The sequence below is a fragment of the Schistocerca nitens genome, chromosome 6 (assembly GCF_023898315.1).
Source record: "Schistocerca nitens isolate TAMUIC-IGC-003100 chromosome 6, iqSchNite1.1, whole genome shotgun sequence".
In the NCBI taxonomy this organism is placed as follows: Eukaryota; Metazoa; Arthropoda; class Insecta; order Orthoptera; family Acrididae; genus Schistocerca; species Schistocerca nitens.
Window position 1 is genome coordinate 357,304,586 of NC_064619.1, and position 17,569 is coordinate 357,322,154.

At 43.3% G+C, this 17,569-nt stretch overlaps 1 protein-coding gene across 1 annotated transcript in view; it reads left to right on the forward strand.

Moving 5' to 3' along the window:
• Positions 1 to 17,569, forward strand: part of LOC126262488 (zinc finger protein 384-like) — a 463,059-nt gene that overhangs the window by 409,784 nt on the left and 35,706 nt on the right. Inside the window, exons 4-5 of the mRNA XM_049959153.1 lie at positions 2,750 to 3,025; positions 7,624 to 8,208. Of these exons, the coding sequence (XP_049815110.1) occupies positions 2,750 to 3,025; positions 7,624 to 8,208 (861 nt within the window). The remainder of the gene's footprint in view (positions 1 to 2,749; positions 3,026 to 7,623; positions 8,209 to 17,569) is intronic.

Genomic DNA, 17,569 nt, shown 5'->3' on the forward strand with positions numbered 1-17,569 from the left:
ACTAAATAAAAACTATAAAATACCCAACAAAAACTAAATGAATCTAGAAAAAAACTGCGGAATATGAGACTGAAACAAAAGAGACTGCAATTAAAAGTGACTAGTTTAACAGATATCGTTAAAGAACTAAAAAGAAAAAATCTTATTCAGTCAGAGCACGGGGATTTGTTGTGCAACATTTCTCCAACATCATTGTGTCTTGTGCAGAGAGAGTCAGAAAAGCGTGTGAATCCAAACATGAAGAAACAGTACGATGACTGCATACGGAATTTCGCCACGACGTTGCATTTCCTCTCTCCTAAGGCTTACAACTTTGTACGACACACTTTTCAGACTTGCCTACCGCATCCACGAACAATTGCTAAGTGGTTTTCTTCCATCAATGCTGAACCAGGTTTCAGCTCAGAAATCTTCCGGGTACTGAAAGAAAAATGCAAACTTCATCATGGACTTGTGTGCAGTTTGATATTCGATTCAATGGCCATTCGACAGCATATTGATTGGGTTGGAAAAAAGTTGTATGGATACATGGAACTCGGATGTGGAAATACGGACGACGGAGCCCCAATTGCCAATGAAGTGTTCGCCATCCATCTCGTGTGCATCAATTCATTGTGTAAAACTCCTCTGGGTTACTTCTTCATTAAAGGGATCACTAGCGAACAAATTTATTGTCTGATTTCTCAGTGTTTGCAACTTCTGTCAGACATAAACATAAAAGTCGTCTCAATCACCTGTGATGGTACTTCATCCAATTTTGCGTGTTTCGGAAAATTTGGTTGTAATTTCAAAGACCCAAAGCAGCTGGTAACGCATTTCGAAACAGGACCTCATCATGTCAATGTGTTTTTCGATCCATCACACATGCTAAAGTTAGTACGCAATTCTCTCCATGACTTGCAAGAATTAGTGGACGCAGATGGGAGAGGTATATGCTGGAAAGTCTTCGATAAACTGTTACATTTTCAACAAATGGAAGGTATGAGTGTGGCTAATAAAATAAAAATCAGCATGTCTGGTTCAAAAATCAAAAAATGAAGCTAGCAGCTCAGTTGCTTAGTAGGAGTGTGGCGGATGCACTGAAATATTGTAAAATGAAAGGCATTCCAGGCTTCGAAGACTGTGATGGAACTATCAAATTCGTAAATATTTTAATGATTTATTTGATGTACTAAATTCCAGAACTATTAGAGAAAAATATTTAAAAGAAGCAATAAATGAAAATAATGAACTTGATGTTTGTCTAACTTCAGAGAGAGAGAGCAGAAACTTACATTCTGCAACTAAAAGAGAAAAACGGCAGATTAGTACTCAATGGTCCCCGTAAAACTGGTTTTATGGGTTTCCTGATATGCATCAACAGCATGCGCAGAACATATGTCGGACTTATAAAAGAGGAGAAGTTGATGAAATATATACCCATGTATAAAATAAGTCAAGACCATTTGGAGAGATTGTTCTGCTATATCAGAAGGAGAGGAGGAAACAACGACAACCCAAGTGATTACGAGTTTTGACACTTGTTCAGGAAAATTATTGTGCATAAGCAGTTGCATGAAAGTGATGTTAGCAGTGAAAATGTAATACCACTTGATAAAATTGACCTTTTGGGACTTGGTATTGGAACTAAATCAAGCAGTGAAGATAAAATAAATGTGTCTACGTCCAAATCAAGCTTGTTGGACGCAGAAGTTTCAAGGGGAAGTGATGAAGAAGATCAACCCTTCTTACCAATTGAGCCAGTTTTTTCCACGTTAAGTATGGACGTTGTGGAATACATTGGAGGATACGTTGTGCGGAGCCTAGAGCGGAAAATAAAATGTGAAGAATGTTTGATGTAGGATTTGTGAAAACATTTTTAAGACAAGCACATTGAAAGGGAGACCAAAGAGCAATCTTACCTTTTATTGCAACAGTTTGCTCAACCAGTGCTCAAATCTCAATTTATATGTCGACTCGCCACACTTCTCAAATGGTGGGGAAGACGATCACAGAAACTGGATAATTGACAGCATTGGGAAAATTTATTTTAGTATTAGAATCAAGAAATATATATGTGTTAAAAGCCAGAATATTGAGGAACAAAAAATTAGACAAAAACTTTAAAAAATTGTTCATTCAAAGGCCAATAATAAAAATCTGTTAGAAATAATTAAGCTTACTCCTTTATTTATTTACTCATTTTAATTTATGCTAATTTTCAAATTAATAAGACATTAAATGCTGAATTATGCTAGGATTAAAAAACAGCTTTTCCGTTATGATTTCTAGGAAGACAATGGTGCAGAGAAAGAATGAAAAAGAATTGTGCACAACCTATTTGCTTTTCCCGTTATTTCTTTTGTCAATATATCAAACATAACAATAATCTACAGGTAATTTTGGATGCTTACTGCCGTGCTAAAGTAATAAAATTAGCAAGCAATTATAGTATGTGTTAAAAAAAAGTAAGTTTTTCTGCGAAAGTAATACCATGCAATTTGATTTGTGTTTAAGTTTTTTTATCTCGCCGCCTATATTATTTAGTTTATTTGTTCATCTCCATGAATATGTTAATAACTAACAACTAGAGATCAGAAAATCAGGTGATATAAGGTAGTAAGCAAACAATTAGGAAGGAAACAGGAGCGCGGGCTGTGCCCAGCCGGCCAGGGAGGTGCCCAGAGGGGCGAGGCAGGCGAGCACATGCCGGACGGGCCTCCGCCGTGGGGAAGGCCGCTCTATATCCTTCTATGCTCTGTGGCTGCAGCGCGTGCTGCTGGAGCAGCCGAGCTGCGGCGCGGAGCCGGTGACGGTGGTGCTGCACGGCGTGGAGCCGGACGACCTGGGCCGCCTGCTGGACCTCATCTATAGAGGAGAGGCGCGCGTCTCGGCCGGCGACCTGCCGCGCTTCCTGGAGACGGCGGCGGCCCTGGGCGTGCGCCTGCTGCAGTCGGCCGCGCTGCGCGTCTGCGCCGCCGAGCCCGACGCCGCCGCCGACTCCGCCACGGGCCGGTGCTCGCGGCCCTCCACCGCTGACAAGCAGGTACCACACTTCAGCCCACATCTCTTGCTCCTGCGTTATTGTCACTGTACACCGGGGTGACAAAAGTCGTGGGATACCTCCGAATATCATGAGGGACCTGCTTTTGCCAGGCGTAGTGCAGTAGCTCGACGTGACATGGACTCAATAAGTTATAGAAAGTCTCCTGCAGAGATACTGAGCCGTTCTGCCTCTGTAGAAGTCCTTAATTGCGAAACTGTTGCCGGTACAGAATTCTGTGCACGAACTGACTTCTTGAGTATGTTCCATAGGACTCATGTCAGGCCTGTTCTGTGCCCGAATCATCCGCTCGAACTGTCCAGAATGTTCTTCTGTCTCCGACAATTGTGGCCCATTGACATGGCCCATTGTCATCCGTAATAAGTTGTTGAAGGCCGCAAATTATCCTCAAGGATCCCATGCAAAGGCATTTGTTGACAACCTGGGTTCATGGCATTGTGGGGTCTGAGCCATTCTCGAACCCTACCATCAGCTCTTACCAGCTTAAATCGGACCCGTCTGACCAGTCCCCGGTTTTCTAGTGATATAGGGTCCAACCGACATGACCACGAGCCCAGGAGAGGAGCTGCAGACGACGTCGTGCTGATAGCAAAGACACTCGCGTCCGTCGTCTGCTGCTACCACAGCCCAGTAACGCCAAATTTCGCCGCACTGTGCTAATGAATAGTTCGTTGTACGTCCTACATTGATTTCAGTGTTTTTTTTTTCACGCAGTGGTGCTTGTCTGTTAGCACTGACAACTCTACGCAAACGTCGCTGCTCTCGGTGGTTAAGTTAAGGCCATCGTCAATGCGTTGTCCATGGTGCGAGGTAATGCCTGAAATTTGGTACTCACGGCACGCTCTTGATACTGTGGATATCGAAGTACTGAATTCTCTAACGATCTCCGAAACGGAATGTCCCATTCATCTAGTTCCAACTACCATTCTACGTTCACAGTCTGTTAATTCCCGTCGTTAGGTCATAATCACGTCGACAACCTTTTCTCGTGAATCACGTGAGTACAAGAGACATCGTTCCCAACGTATTGCCCTTTTATAGCTTGCTATGCGCGGTACTACCACCCCCTGTGTATGTGCATATCGCTATCCCATGACTTTCGTCACCTCAATGTATTTTGTTATAAAAGACATTGTTCCAAGTGCGGTAGTCGAAAAATTTTCAATTTCAACCTAGAAAAGTTCAAGCCCTGCTCGTATAGCGTAACGCGCATCGTGCTAGATTGCAAGACAGGAAAATGAGTAACGTGTATTGAATAGACGTGGCCAATTAAGGACTGTGAGTGGTGCACAGAGCAGCTTGAGGGTGATTTTAGGCTGCTCCCACGCTCGTTTCGGCAAATTCTGTGTAGGTTCCCAACTTCCGCCTCAGAATATACGGTATAAAAACAGTTAACATACGGATACAGCGACAAGAAGGGCACCCGACGACAAAATTAAACTAAAATAAATTTGCCAAATCTCGGGTACAGAGGACTCTCCCCTAGACAGGATTAAAGCTAAGAAAAAGAGGAAAATAAGGCGTCGAATATACAAGCTGTGACCACGAATCTTCGAGATGGTGTTTGTCCTTCTCTAACACTCATCCATTAATGTGAACAATTTTTACAAGCGATGGACGACTCGGGGTGGTCTTGGCTGTAGCAGTTTACACTTCTGGTGTTCAGGAAATGTTCCGCTTGGAAAATCATGACGTTGTCATTCTGGACATGCCTGCTATCCAATGATTTCTTCGGCTGAGGAATAAGTAGTAAGTCAGCAGAGGTAATCTCAGTAGAATATGGGATGGGAAAGCAAGACAAAACTTGATAGTTGATAGCCCGACGAAGCATCAGGTGTGACTGTGTCCTGTGCGGAAAGAGATTTGGCATTGTTGAACAGCAACGTGGCCAATTTCCCCTCCATCTTCACAGCGTCCTACAGCCGAGGCACGAGAATTCAGAAAGTTTGCTCCTTAATAGCTTGCTTAGCTGACCTCAGCGCAGTCCCAACAAACACTGAAAAATCACTTAGTCTGATGACGACTGAGTCTTCACCTTTACCGGTATTTCTCACTGCTTGCTTTGCCCACTGTCTAGAGGTCATAGCAATTTATTAAGTACCCGTACACTGCGATTAGACATTCCCGCCTCGGACCTTGGTTCTGCGGACTTTTATGAAAGAGTGAGCAGTTGAGAAGCCTAGAGGGCAGCGACCATTGTCATGTTTGCAGCCCAATACTCCACTGTATCAGTGTATGTCACCTTTGTCCTTTGGCTCCTGTGCAGCTTTTTATGATACCGTTGCGTAAACATTTTAACGTACAGCAGATCTCCAGGTCAAATAAACAACAAATTCACATTTTGGAGGTGATAATTAAAGCTTTATGACTAACACACATACTAGAACAAAGATGCCAACTGATTAACAGAAATAAAACAGCCACCTGGAGTTTCATAGGGAAACATGATACAGCCTTTGTTCATCTCAGTGTTTCCTGAATATGGAATACATTTTATTCGACTTAAGCTCGTCATTTTAATTATGAAATTCTGAATGACATACATGAAATAACACCAGGGTTGATGTGCTGCAGTATGGTTTCTGAGGTACCTACACAAAAACCCCATCGCTCAAATGTATTCAGCAAGGTACGGATTAAATCTCTTTCTATATATAAGGCACAGTGTATGTGTCGATGTATGGGATGTCCTCCCTAACACATGGATCGATTTCAAGGAAATCTGGCACAAAAACAGCAGGTCTCAGTATCAGTACGGGCTTTATAACTTCCTTCCTTCAGTGTGTTTTTTACATCACCTGACGTATAGATGGTCTGCATGACATGCATATTGTGTAGGTAAACTGTCGCCTGCCGGTTCGACCAGCTTTGTAGGGCAGCGTAAACGACAGGGACATGAAACAATGTTCCACATCTCAAAATGTAGGCTGCCCTGTATAACAGATATGCTGTTTAGGAGTAGTATCAGCCTGCCTTATCGACCTGCTTTGCATAACAGCCTATGCACAGGGACATGAAGGTTTTCCATCTCTCAGTATGTTGGCTGCAATGTATGAGAGGCGTGTTGTGTTGGAGTAGTACCAACCTTGACGGAGGGATGAAAAGGGAAAGGAGGAGACAGGAGATAATGGATAGTGAGAAGGGAGAAGGACGGTATGGACAAAGACTGGTGGAGGAGGGGAGTATGTACACTACAGAGAGGGGCAGAGGAGGGAGGAGGAGGAGGAGGAGGTGGTCAGAGAAAGAGGAGGAGGAGAATTTGGAGGGAAGAGGAGGATTTGACAGAGAGAAGATGAGAAGCACAGAGATAGGAGAGGAGAAGACAGATAAAAGTGGAGGAAAGACTGATAGAGGAAGGAGCTAGAGAGAGTGGGGAGAAGGAGATAGACAGAGGTTGGAGGTGGGAACAGAGAGGGGAGATAAGCTGAGGGGAATAGTGTTCGAGCACATATGTGGGCAAAGTCCTGGAAAGTAGGCTATTACCAATAAACAAAAAATATACAAGGGAACAGAATACTTTATTTGCTGTTAACGCCATTGCTTAGAAAAAAATATTACTATTGAATTATTGTAGGGAAACTGACAACTATGAGACAGAGGTATACTTCATTTAGCGAATAGGACTGTGTCTGCTTAAATTGTATCTGAAGTAATCCACATGATATTTTTATACTTTTATTGGATCATTAGTGGTAAGCAGTGAGTATGGAACCACTGATAGAATCTAGGATTACAGGTCTGAGACTATATTAAGTGCCTAATCACATAAAACCATTTGCACAGAAGCCAAATGAACAAATTAGATATATTGTCAGATTAATGAGAAACTGTAGTGCATCTCCTAAGCAAACCGCATATGACACCGTAATGGACCTACTCCAGAGTACTCCTCGCATGTTAGCAATGTTCACCTTACACATATGAATCTGTGTCCATTAGTGCAGTTAGTTCGAGGGTGCTACTGAGATGCTGAGATCCATTATCCATTAGTGCAGTTAGTTCGAGAGTGCTACTGAGATGCTAACGACTATAGATGCGATTCTTTTGAAAACAAAGTATCGTATCACATAAAAAGTTTAGAAAAATAATATTTCTAACTGACATTCAGAAACGCTGAATATTTACTTCTGTATACTGCATTCAGTTGCTACAAATAAACATAAAGTTTTTTTTCAGATTGATTTCTTTCTGTGTCACAGTTAGCATCGCTTGCCTTTGTCCCGAATGTATCACTTCATCATAATTACTTATCTTCACTGGCTTCTGTTCAGATTACGAATTACGCAGCATATTGGTTTTACACTTGTTAATTGTCTGACATACCTACACAATTTCTTAAGTTCAATGGTCATTTAGAATACATCTGCCAACGTGTTTACCTTTGTTTACAAGCGACCAGCACGAATAGCTGTTATATATTCAGCACATTAGCTTGCGAAGTCAGTACGTAAAGCACCCCAAAACTAAAGAAAATGCATCTGAAGATCTAGAAAATAAAATTAAATGTAAATAGGCGACGTGGAGTGAATGACTCACCGCTCCAATAAACATCATTAAAACCTATTATTTCAAAATTCCAGGAGCAATGCGTCGAAGGAAAATCCCAGGCCGACAGTCACCAGTCGTCAGGAAATGTCACCGACACGATACCACCAGCTGTGACAGCGTCGATTACACCTTTTCTAACTGAAAAACCATCGGCGACCGTAGAACACCAGCTTACGGAGTCGAAAGTGCATTTTCCGTCGACGAAGAGCGCAGAACAACGTCCATATAGCCCGAAGAATCACCTGGAATGTGCAGAGACACTGACTCCACTGCCTTCCCGGGACTCCATCCCTCAGACGGCACCGCAATGTGACATAACAATACCGCAAGTAGAACGCGAGCAGACCACGACGACGTGGAGTACTCCAACAGCGGTGGCACTGCCGCTGCAGCAACCGACGACCGACGTGAAGAGCCCGCCGCGGCCGCTGGCTCTGCCGCCGGCTCAGACTCTGCTGCTGCCCGCTTGCGAGGTCTCCGCCGGAGTCCGGCCGGATTCGCAGGCTGCGGCGGCACCTGCCTCCCAGGCGGGCAGCGTCAGCGCCGGCACCGGGTACTGCACGGCGGGCGCGCCGCCCAACGTGTGGCAGGTGCCGCCCTCGCTCCCACCGCTGCAGGTCAGCTCACAACCTACACTACTTAAACACTTCACCAGTTCAAAGGTCGGCTCTTCACCTACTAAAATACGGTAGTTCGAAATTTAATAGTGGCAGCTGTTTATTCAGAAGATATAAAAATTCGGTCTGCCTGGGACAACATGCAAGGCTGTCGTTCAAAAACGTCGCACATGAAAGAGAGACTTTTCAGTGCTCATACTTCGGATTCCTCTAGTAATAAAACGGTAAGGTCAAATGTTGTGAATAGACTTTGGGCTAGGGACCATTCGTATACCCAACAGAAAGATCGTCTTAGTTTCACTAGCCTATAGTATAGGATCAAAGGTATGAATATTTCATACTTCTTCCTGCTTACGTAATTGAAGCAAATCGGATGGTTCTTTTTGCATTTGATGTGATATACAGTAAGCTTCATGAGATTTATGAAGGCACTATTAGCTCATGAACCGTTCCTCGGAAAGCCCCACAAAAAGGTTCGATTTTTACTACATTTTTCCCGTCGCCAGCAGACCAAAACCTAGCCAAGATTATGAACAGCAAACGGCTCAGATTGTAACGATATATTCCTAAGATCCGATCCCGAACAACCCTGAAATTTTCTCCACATATTTGTCTATTTTCAAGATACGGAGGTTCTAAGTTACCTTACTTCTACACATAAAATCCGTTCTGAGGCGATATCTGAATAATAAATAACCGCACCTTATTGCCCAGATTTTAAGTATATATTCTGTAGCCATCTATCTTCAAGAGCCATGTCCCCGTTTTCAGAAATCTTTATACGTTATGGAGAGACACGCCAAAAACTAATATCTTGGGTACCAAAACGCAGCCACGAATTTCGAGACGGCTATGCACAGCAAAAGACTGTCATTTTTGGGATGTATTCCTAAGATCACGATCTCGAATAACCTTGAAAATGTTATTCATATCTTTGTCCGTTTCCAAGATACAGAGATTCGAAGTTACCCTACTTGTAGATGTAAAATAGGCACGTAAAATACGGTGTGAGGTGAAAACGTAGTATATAAAGTGACGTAGCACGAAGAAATATGTTGTAAAGTGTCGGCGTTATCGTCTGGGAGCCCCACGTACTGAAGCATATGCAAGATCTTTTTACGGTTAAAATCCGGCCCGAGGTGTAAAATTTGTTTTGGTTATTTCAGTTTCATGATATTTTAAACACCTTGTGGCTGTGGGCTGAGCAACCGTATATGCAATTACATAAAATGTAATAGTCAACCAAGTGGTCGCCACATTTTTTTAAAAAACACGTTAACCAGGTTTCGATCATTCTAAGACCATCTTTATCACAATGGTAAAAGTTACATGAAATTACATGACAACTTTAAATTTTTTTTTAAAAAATGTGTGCAACGTATTGGCTGACTATTACATTTCATATAATTTCAGTTTCACATAAGTAAACTGTCTAAATTTAAATGATCAATACATTTCTTTTTATATTCGTCACATGTCGTGTTGTATCAGGCGAAAGCAGAGAACCAGAAGAAAAATGTTCCTGACGGAATGCAAAAAATGTGAAAATGTTCTCGTTTACTTAAAATACTCCGACCGTTTGCATGCCAAATTTTTTTTGGAAAGTTTCTAAAGGTGCTGAGGAAGATAAAACGAGGCAGCTCTTACCCCACTTTCAGTCAGAGTCTTTTAAATAAACACAAACATATCGCTATTTTTTGTGGGAGCATTTTTCCATTTTTCCACTGCTAGATACATGTTCCAAGCTTTTACTGCTCTTCATAGTAATCACTAGTGTTGTGTATAGCCCGTTGCCAGCTATGTGAAAGTCGGAGGATACCGTTAGCAGGACCAGTTGTGTTAATAGTTCGAGTGGAGCGGTCTGTTTCCCGATAAATTTCTGTAACAGTTCTGAAGGGAATGTCCTGAAGTTCTTCCTTTTATTTAGGTATCAAGTCGAAGTCACGAGGGCTAAGTCGGGGATTGTGGTGGATGGTGCGGCACTTCTCACGACCATCGATCGAGCAAATCGATTGCAACTTTAGCCATTTTCCAGCAAAATGATGGACGGGTCCCGCAGAAAGTGTCACTGCTTCTTCCTCTAAGCTCTTCATTTTTGTAACACAGTCAGGGACGAGTGCTACCTATTTTGTATCAGTTTAAAATAAGTGGTTTCCACTATGAAATTTCCAACCAACGTAAATCTCGTCTCCCCTTTTCCACATTACAAATTTCTTAGAACTGAGAACAGTATAGTCGTCCGAATGTTGTATCTGCAGAATATTGTGATTGTGCAAATTGATGTCTGAAAATGTCTGTGACAACCTTTTCCTTCAAACAAATTATTTTAAAATAAATTTCTTTTATTTCCTTCTATGATAAAAAAATGTTTAGGTCCATAGACTACTGCTTTTGCTCAGCGATGACCATCTTCAGATACGTTTGAAAACATGCCCTAATACAATAAAACCATAGTGGCATCATGAAATAGGCATCGTCGCACATTTTTAAAATGCGGTATACATTAAGCCACAGTATCAGCGGAACCATATTTTTAACAGTGCCACTGTTCCTGGCAGTTTGTTATGAAAACCAGCCCTATTAACGAGATGATTCCGCTGACAATTTGTCTCAGTTTTGGCTCATCTTTGTATTTAAAGTATGTTATACAGTACATATAGTGTATATAACTATCTATAGTATATAACATACTTTAAAAATAAAGATGAGCCAAAACATTATGACCACCTACTAATAGCTTATTTTTCCGTCTTCGAAACGAAATACATCACTGATTCTGTGTATCGCGGATCCGACAGTTTGTTGGCAGGTTTGTGGAGTTATGTAGCATTAGACGACTACGCACAAGTCATGCAATTCGCATAAATAGTTTGCGTGCTCGGTGATGGCGCCAAATAGTGACACAGATAGATTGCACAGGATTTACATCAGGCGAATTCGGTCGCCGAGACGCCAACGTGAGTTCGCTATAATGCTCCTCAAACCACGGTAGCACGGTTCTGCCTCCTAGACAAGGACAACTGTTCTGCTGAAAGATGACATCGCCGTCGGGAAAGACATCAAGCATGAAGGGATGCAGGTGATTCGCAGCTGTCACCGTGTCTTCGGTCACTACCACAGGTCTCATGCAAGCGCAGGAGAATGTCTCCCGTAGCATAATACTGCTCCCCACCAGACTGCGTCCGTGGCGTGCTGCATGTTTCGAGCCACCGTTCACCTCGATGACGATGTTTGTGGAGACAGCCATCGACCTAGTGCAAAAAAAATGTGACTCGCCCGAAGAGCCGACACTTTTCCAATGATCGACGTCGAATCCCGACGGTCCCGCGCCCACTGCAGTCGTAACTGACGAGGTCTTGGGTGCCGGCTGAAGTGGCCGTGCGGTTAAAGGCGCTGCAGTCTGGAACCGCAAGACCGCTACGGTCGCAGGTTCGAATCCTGCCTCGGGCATGGATGTGTGTGATGTCCTTAGGTTAGTTAGGTTTAATTAGTTATAAGTTCTAGGCGACTGATGACCTCAGATGTTAAGTCGCATAGTGCTCAGAGCCATTTGAACCATTTGAGGTCTTGGGTCAACATGTGAACACGTACGGGTCGTCTGCTGCGGGCTCGATATTCAACAATGTACGATGAACGCTGTGCTCTGAGACACTTGTGTGTGCACGATCCTTGTTCTCTTTCGGCAGAGATACGACTGATCACCATCTATCCTATTTTACAGAGCAGACAAGTCTCCGAACACGACGTCATGTGAAGAGTCGTGGACCTCCAAACATTTAGCGGCTAGTGGTAGTTTCACTGCCCTTCTACCTCTTGAAACTTCTTTGTGTAACTGAAACTACTGAGTGAAACTGAAACTACTGTTTCTTTACTTATTTTTATCATTTCAACACTGACCTACAGAATTTTCCCTGACAAAGACTACTCAAACTTAACCTATTAATTTATTACCCTCAATATACAACCGCAACGCAATCTCACTGCTATACAATGACAACATGGCTTCAAATAATTAACACAAAAGAATGGCCCTGAATTGCAAGAAATCCTAACAATAACCTACACGTTTTTATAAGTCACTTACCTCACAGAAAATCTTCATAAGACGAACTATAGCAATTTCAGCATGCAGCAACTAAAGCCAACTAAATAAAAAGATTCTACTATAGACTCTAACTACTAGGAGGCATATGGTTAGCAAAAGAAATATTTTGTTGAAGAGCAAACAACGTATTTAGAAGATTTTACCTTATTCATGTGACATCCAGTTCCAAAAATTATATAGTTGTCAATAATTTCACTAACAAAACATTACCAACTACATCCTTTCTCATTTTACAATGCATGTCCTACCAATACTGAGTCTCCACTAAGACATCATGTCCAAACCCTTACCTGTCTGCTCGCTAACTGTTAATTGCTAGTCCTTGCAACCACAGAGTCTCTTATCGAGGGCGTAGTGCGCTGTCAGCGATATTAATACAATCTATAGCGCTGCCAACATACAAACATATAATCAGGCTACTTACACTCTTTCCGTAGATGCTCACGACAGTAACACGTGAAAATTCGATCATCTTCACCGTTTTCGATATACTCGATACTCGTTCACAAGCCTTTGTCAATGTCGCTTATCTCAATCATTTCCCATTTGCAGCCCATATCTTCTCTAGGGTGATCCCCAGTCCATGTCTGCAACGCTTACTTACTTTTGTTGCCGCGTCACGTGCCGCAACCTCACCAGCTATCCAATGTTGTGATGGGTGGTGGTCGTAATGTTTTGGCTTGTCAGTGTATGCGCGACGAGGCTACTCTAATTTTTTGACGATGCCACTATGGCTTCGTTATATTAGGATACGTTTTGAAACAGATCTGAAAATGGTCATCGCTCGCCGAAACGGGTACTCTAAGGATGTAACAATTCCTGATCACAGACGGAAATAAAATAAATTTATGTTACACCTTTTTGATCACTTCACTATTCGCCACCATGTCGCAGCTTGTGAAATCATTGTGTGTTTTGTGTGAAGTATTAATCTTTATGTTTACTCGTAATACATGTGAAATAATAAAAATGGGAAATATACAGAATCGTCTGAATACAGACACTAGAGTGTGCATCTATATGTACATGTCACTATATAGTATAAACCATTAAAGTTAGCCGGACGAGGTGGCCGAGCGGTTCTAGGCGCTACAGTCTGGAACAGCGCGACCGCTACGGTCGCAGGTTCGAATCCTGCCTCGGGCGTGGATGTGTGTGATGTCCTTAGGCTAGTTAGGTTTAAGTAGTTCTAAGTTCTAGGGGACTGATGACCTCAGATGTTAAGTCCCATAGTGCTCAGAACCATTTGAACCACTAAAGTTATTCTTTTCCTGTACCGCTCGTGAATGGAGAAAAGTTAAAACGACTGTCTTGTTACGGTACCAGAATGGTCCATTAACTGAATGCCAAGAAGCCAACTCAGGATGGTGAGCAGGGTACTGGGTGCGAAGAACCAGTCGGGAATCGTGGAATCGCGTATGCTTCGGTATCAACATACTTTATTTAAAAATAACTCCTACGGCAACTGCAGGCGGCGTCTCGATGGCGTGCGATGACGCCAGGCAGCTGAGCCCACCTCAGAAAGGCGTAAGGCTGCATGTCTGCGGGTTTTCGGCGCGAAAGGGCGACACCGCGGAGTCGCAGCGTCACCGGCCTTGCGCAGCGTCACGAACTCCAACGGCAGCAAGGCTCGTATGCGCCATACAGCCAGAAGTCCGGCAGGAGGTCAGGTACTAGGTGCGCCCAGATGCTGACTGCGAATCCAAGGCGCCTTGGGTATGCCCCGGAGGCAGCTGATGATAGCCTGGAGGAGACCCCATCCAGATGGCACACAATCAGACACCAGCATCTGCTAGCCGACTTTTGCAAGTTTAAATAAAATGTTAACAATCTGATTCAGACACCCACTCGCCAAAAACGTTGCAAATCAGACTGGTGCGGGCTCCATTTTTCAAGGATAGAAGGTGCTCTGACTCCCGCTCTGTCTACTGCTTTTCGTGCTGACCAATCATAGCGTCTTCTGCTCTGTACGACATGAGACAATTCAACAACCTCCGAGTCCTTGGAGCAGAAAGATGCGGCGGCAGTTCAATAGAAATCGGGCTAAACATTTGGCAAGTTTGACACTAATACGCACCTAGCAATGTTATCTCACGAACTGGCCGCCACAATTTGTCCGTTTGTGACTAGTGTTCGGCCTGTGACCAGTAGCGCTGCAGGGGGCAATTTGGATCAGTGGAACAGTTTATAAAGAAATGCACAGGTCTCCTGCAGATCCAACGATTCCTCTATGCCACACTGCCGTGGGGTAATTTGTACAGACCGTTTGCCACTTGCGTGTTCACTTTCTGCGAAAAATTTTGCCTGCGTCCTCCAACGCAGCGCCTTGCATCCAGAGCTCAGCAGACGGGTGCCTAACTGCTATTCCTGCTCACTGGATGGGTAACAATCTACATCTACATCTACATCTACATTTATACTCCGCAAGCCACCCAACGGTGTGTGGCGGAGGGCACTTTACGTGCCACTGTCATTACCTCCCTTTTCTGTTCCAGTCGCGTATGGTTCGCGGGAAGAACGACTGTCTGAAAGCCTCCGTGCGCGCTCGAATCTCTCTAATTTTACATTCGTGATCTCCTCGGGAGGTATAAGTAGATGGAAGCAATATATTCGATACCTCATCCAGAAACGTCTAAGCCAGCCAAGCATTCTTCCAAGTAAAACTGATGGAAAAGAGTTCCCTCGGTTTCTGGGAAAGGAAGCTTCCAGAACTGCTTCACGATCTTCCGCCTGTGAAACGTTGGCGAATGAGATACATGTATATTAGGGCACAGAGCATTTTGCTGAATCCTCTGTAATAGCAAAGCTCTTATAACTCGTGAAAGTCTTTCCCAGTCGGACTGCAATTTCTGGACAATGGGCCATCCGACGCTGCGAAAGCTCGCTGAGACTAGTCCAGTTTACCAACCTAGTAGATAATGCAGACTCATCACCAAATTAATCTTAATGACCTAATCATCTACGTCCCAGTTTCAATATATAATCTTCTAAACTTAATCAGAGAAAAAAACCAAAAGTGTTGTATGATCAAGAAGAGGATGATAGTAATAAAATGAAACGATGGAATGGCTCTAGCCTGACGCGTTTCAGTATTTGGAATATACACTATTTTCAGAAGTCCCCATCCAATAGGGCTGAATGTTACATCGATTCACATGCTGTTCATGAACCACTATATCAATAATGTTTGCCGGCCGCGGTGGCCGTGCGGTTCTGGCGATGCAGTCCGGAACCGCGGGACTGCTACGGTCGCAGGTTCGAATCCTGCCTCGGGCATGGGTGTGTGTGATGTCCTTAGTTTAGTTAGGTTTAAGTAGTTCTAAGTTCTAGGGGACTTATGACCTAAGATGTTGAGTCCCATAGTGCTCAGAGCCATTTGAGCCATTTTTTCAATAACGTTTCTAATTCTATGTGTGGCTAAGTGTACCAGGCGATCGTATAAGCCAGCCAAGCATTCTTCCAAGTAAACCTGATGGAAAAGAGTTCCCTCGGTTTCTGGGAAAGGAAGCTTCCAGAACTGCTTCACGATCTTCCGCCTGTGAAACGTTGGCGAATGAGATACATGTATATTAGGGCACAGAGCATTTAGCTGAAGCCCCAATATAATCCAAAGTATATAGGCCAAGCAGGGGCTGTACCTTGACCTCCAGGATCACCCGACCTCAATCTTCTGGATTCTTCTGTCAACGGTCATCTCCGATATATACGACTGAAGAACTATAGTTGCATAACACACAGTCTTATCATGCTTTAACAGGTTATCCTGAGTGTTTGAAAGAATTCGTAATGCACTGCAGAGCAGAGTTCATATTATTTCCCAATCCGAAGATGACAGGTGTGTGCAGTGCGTTGTAGCAGGTGATGTACTGAAGTACTCTTACGTACATCTTAATGCAGGCCGTAGATGGAACCTGACCTAGTTTGATGCTGAATTCCAAATACATTTTCACAAAATTAGGATAATATTTCATACTGAAGTCAGTAGTGATTCGTAACGAGACATTCGTAATTACGTCGCAAACAGCATGTTTGCTGACCAATTACTACTGAAATTTTTATACAACTATTATCGTATATTTTCACTCGTGTCAGTTCTTATTACTAATTATGGTACACAGTGTTTACAGATTTTACACATGAGCGGCTATCTTCTAGATACAAGAGCAAGAAGAAAATTAGTAGACCTGGAAAAGAAAGACCGTATTTAATAAGAAAATGCACTTAGTCTGTTTTTCAGTCAGCACATTTCATCCCTGAACAAAAAAAAAATTTCGAAGGTCTACAATATGATAATACACTGATGAGTTAAAACATTATGACCACCTGCTTAATAGCCTGTTTGTCTGTCTTTGGAACGAGATACAGTACATCACTGATTCTGCTTATCAGGCATTCGGCAGCTTATTGGTAGGTTTGTGGAGGCATGAGGCATGTAATTCGCCTAAATAACGGGCCACTGATTTTCGTACGCGGTGATGGTGCCTGATAGCGAACCACATGGTTTCATAGGGTATACATCAGGCGAATTTGGTAGCCGAGACATCAACATCAATTCGCTATAATGCTCCTCAAACCACTGCAGCACGATGCACGAAGGGATGCAGATGGTTCTTAGCTGCTAGTGTGTCTTCGATTACTGCCACAGGTCCCATACAAGCGCAGGAGAACATCTCCCATAGCATTATATTGCTCCCACCAGCCTGCGTCCATGGCGCGTTGCACGTTTCGAGCCATCATTGACCTCGTTGACAGCGTTTGTGGAGACGACCATCGACCTAGTGTAGCCAAAACGTGATTCACCCGAGGATCCGACACGTTTGCAAAGATCTACGGTCGAAACGCGATAGCTCAGCGTAATAATAATCTGCCATTTGTCAAAGTCGCTTTTCTCAAAGGATTCCCCCAATTGCACCCCATATCTTGGCTATGGTGATTCCCACCCCCACCCCGCTCTCTCCTCCCGCCCCCATGTACCTGCCCTCCATACAAACTTTTACTGCCGCTTTAGTTGTCATAATGTTTAGGCTGATCAGTGTCTACTGCTGCTGCAATATGTTCATTGGAATCTAAAAAGTTACAGCTACAATTTTCTTTGTTTATGGGACTAGGGGTTCAAAATTCGAGTGGACTTACCAACAACTCATACGTCAAATCCTCTGACTTGACCACTGCCAGTTAACATTTGTGGACAGGTAAATTCTCTTCTTTTCCAGTCCAACCGTATGCTCCTGCATTTTTGTATACAGTTGGTCCAAA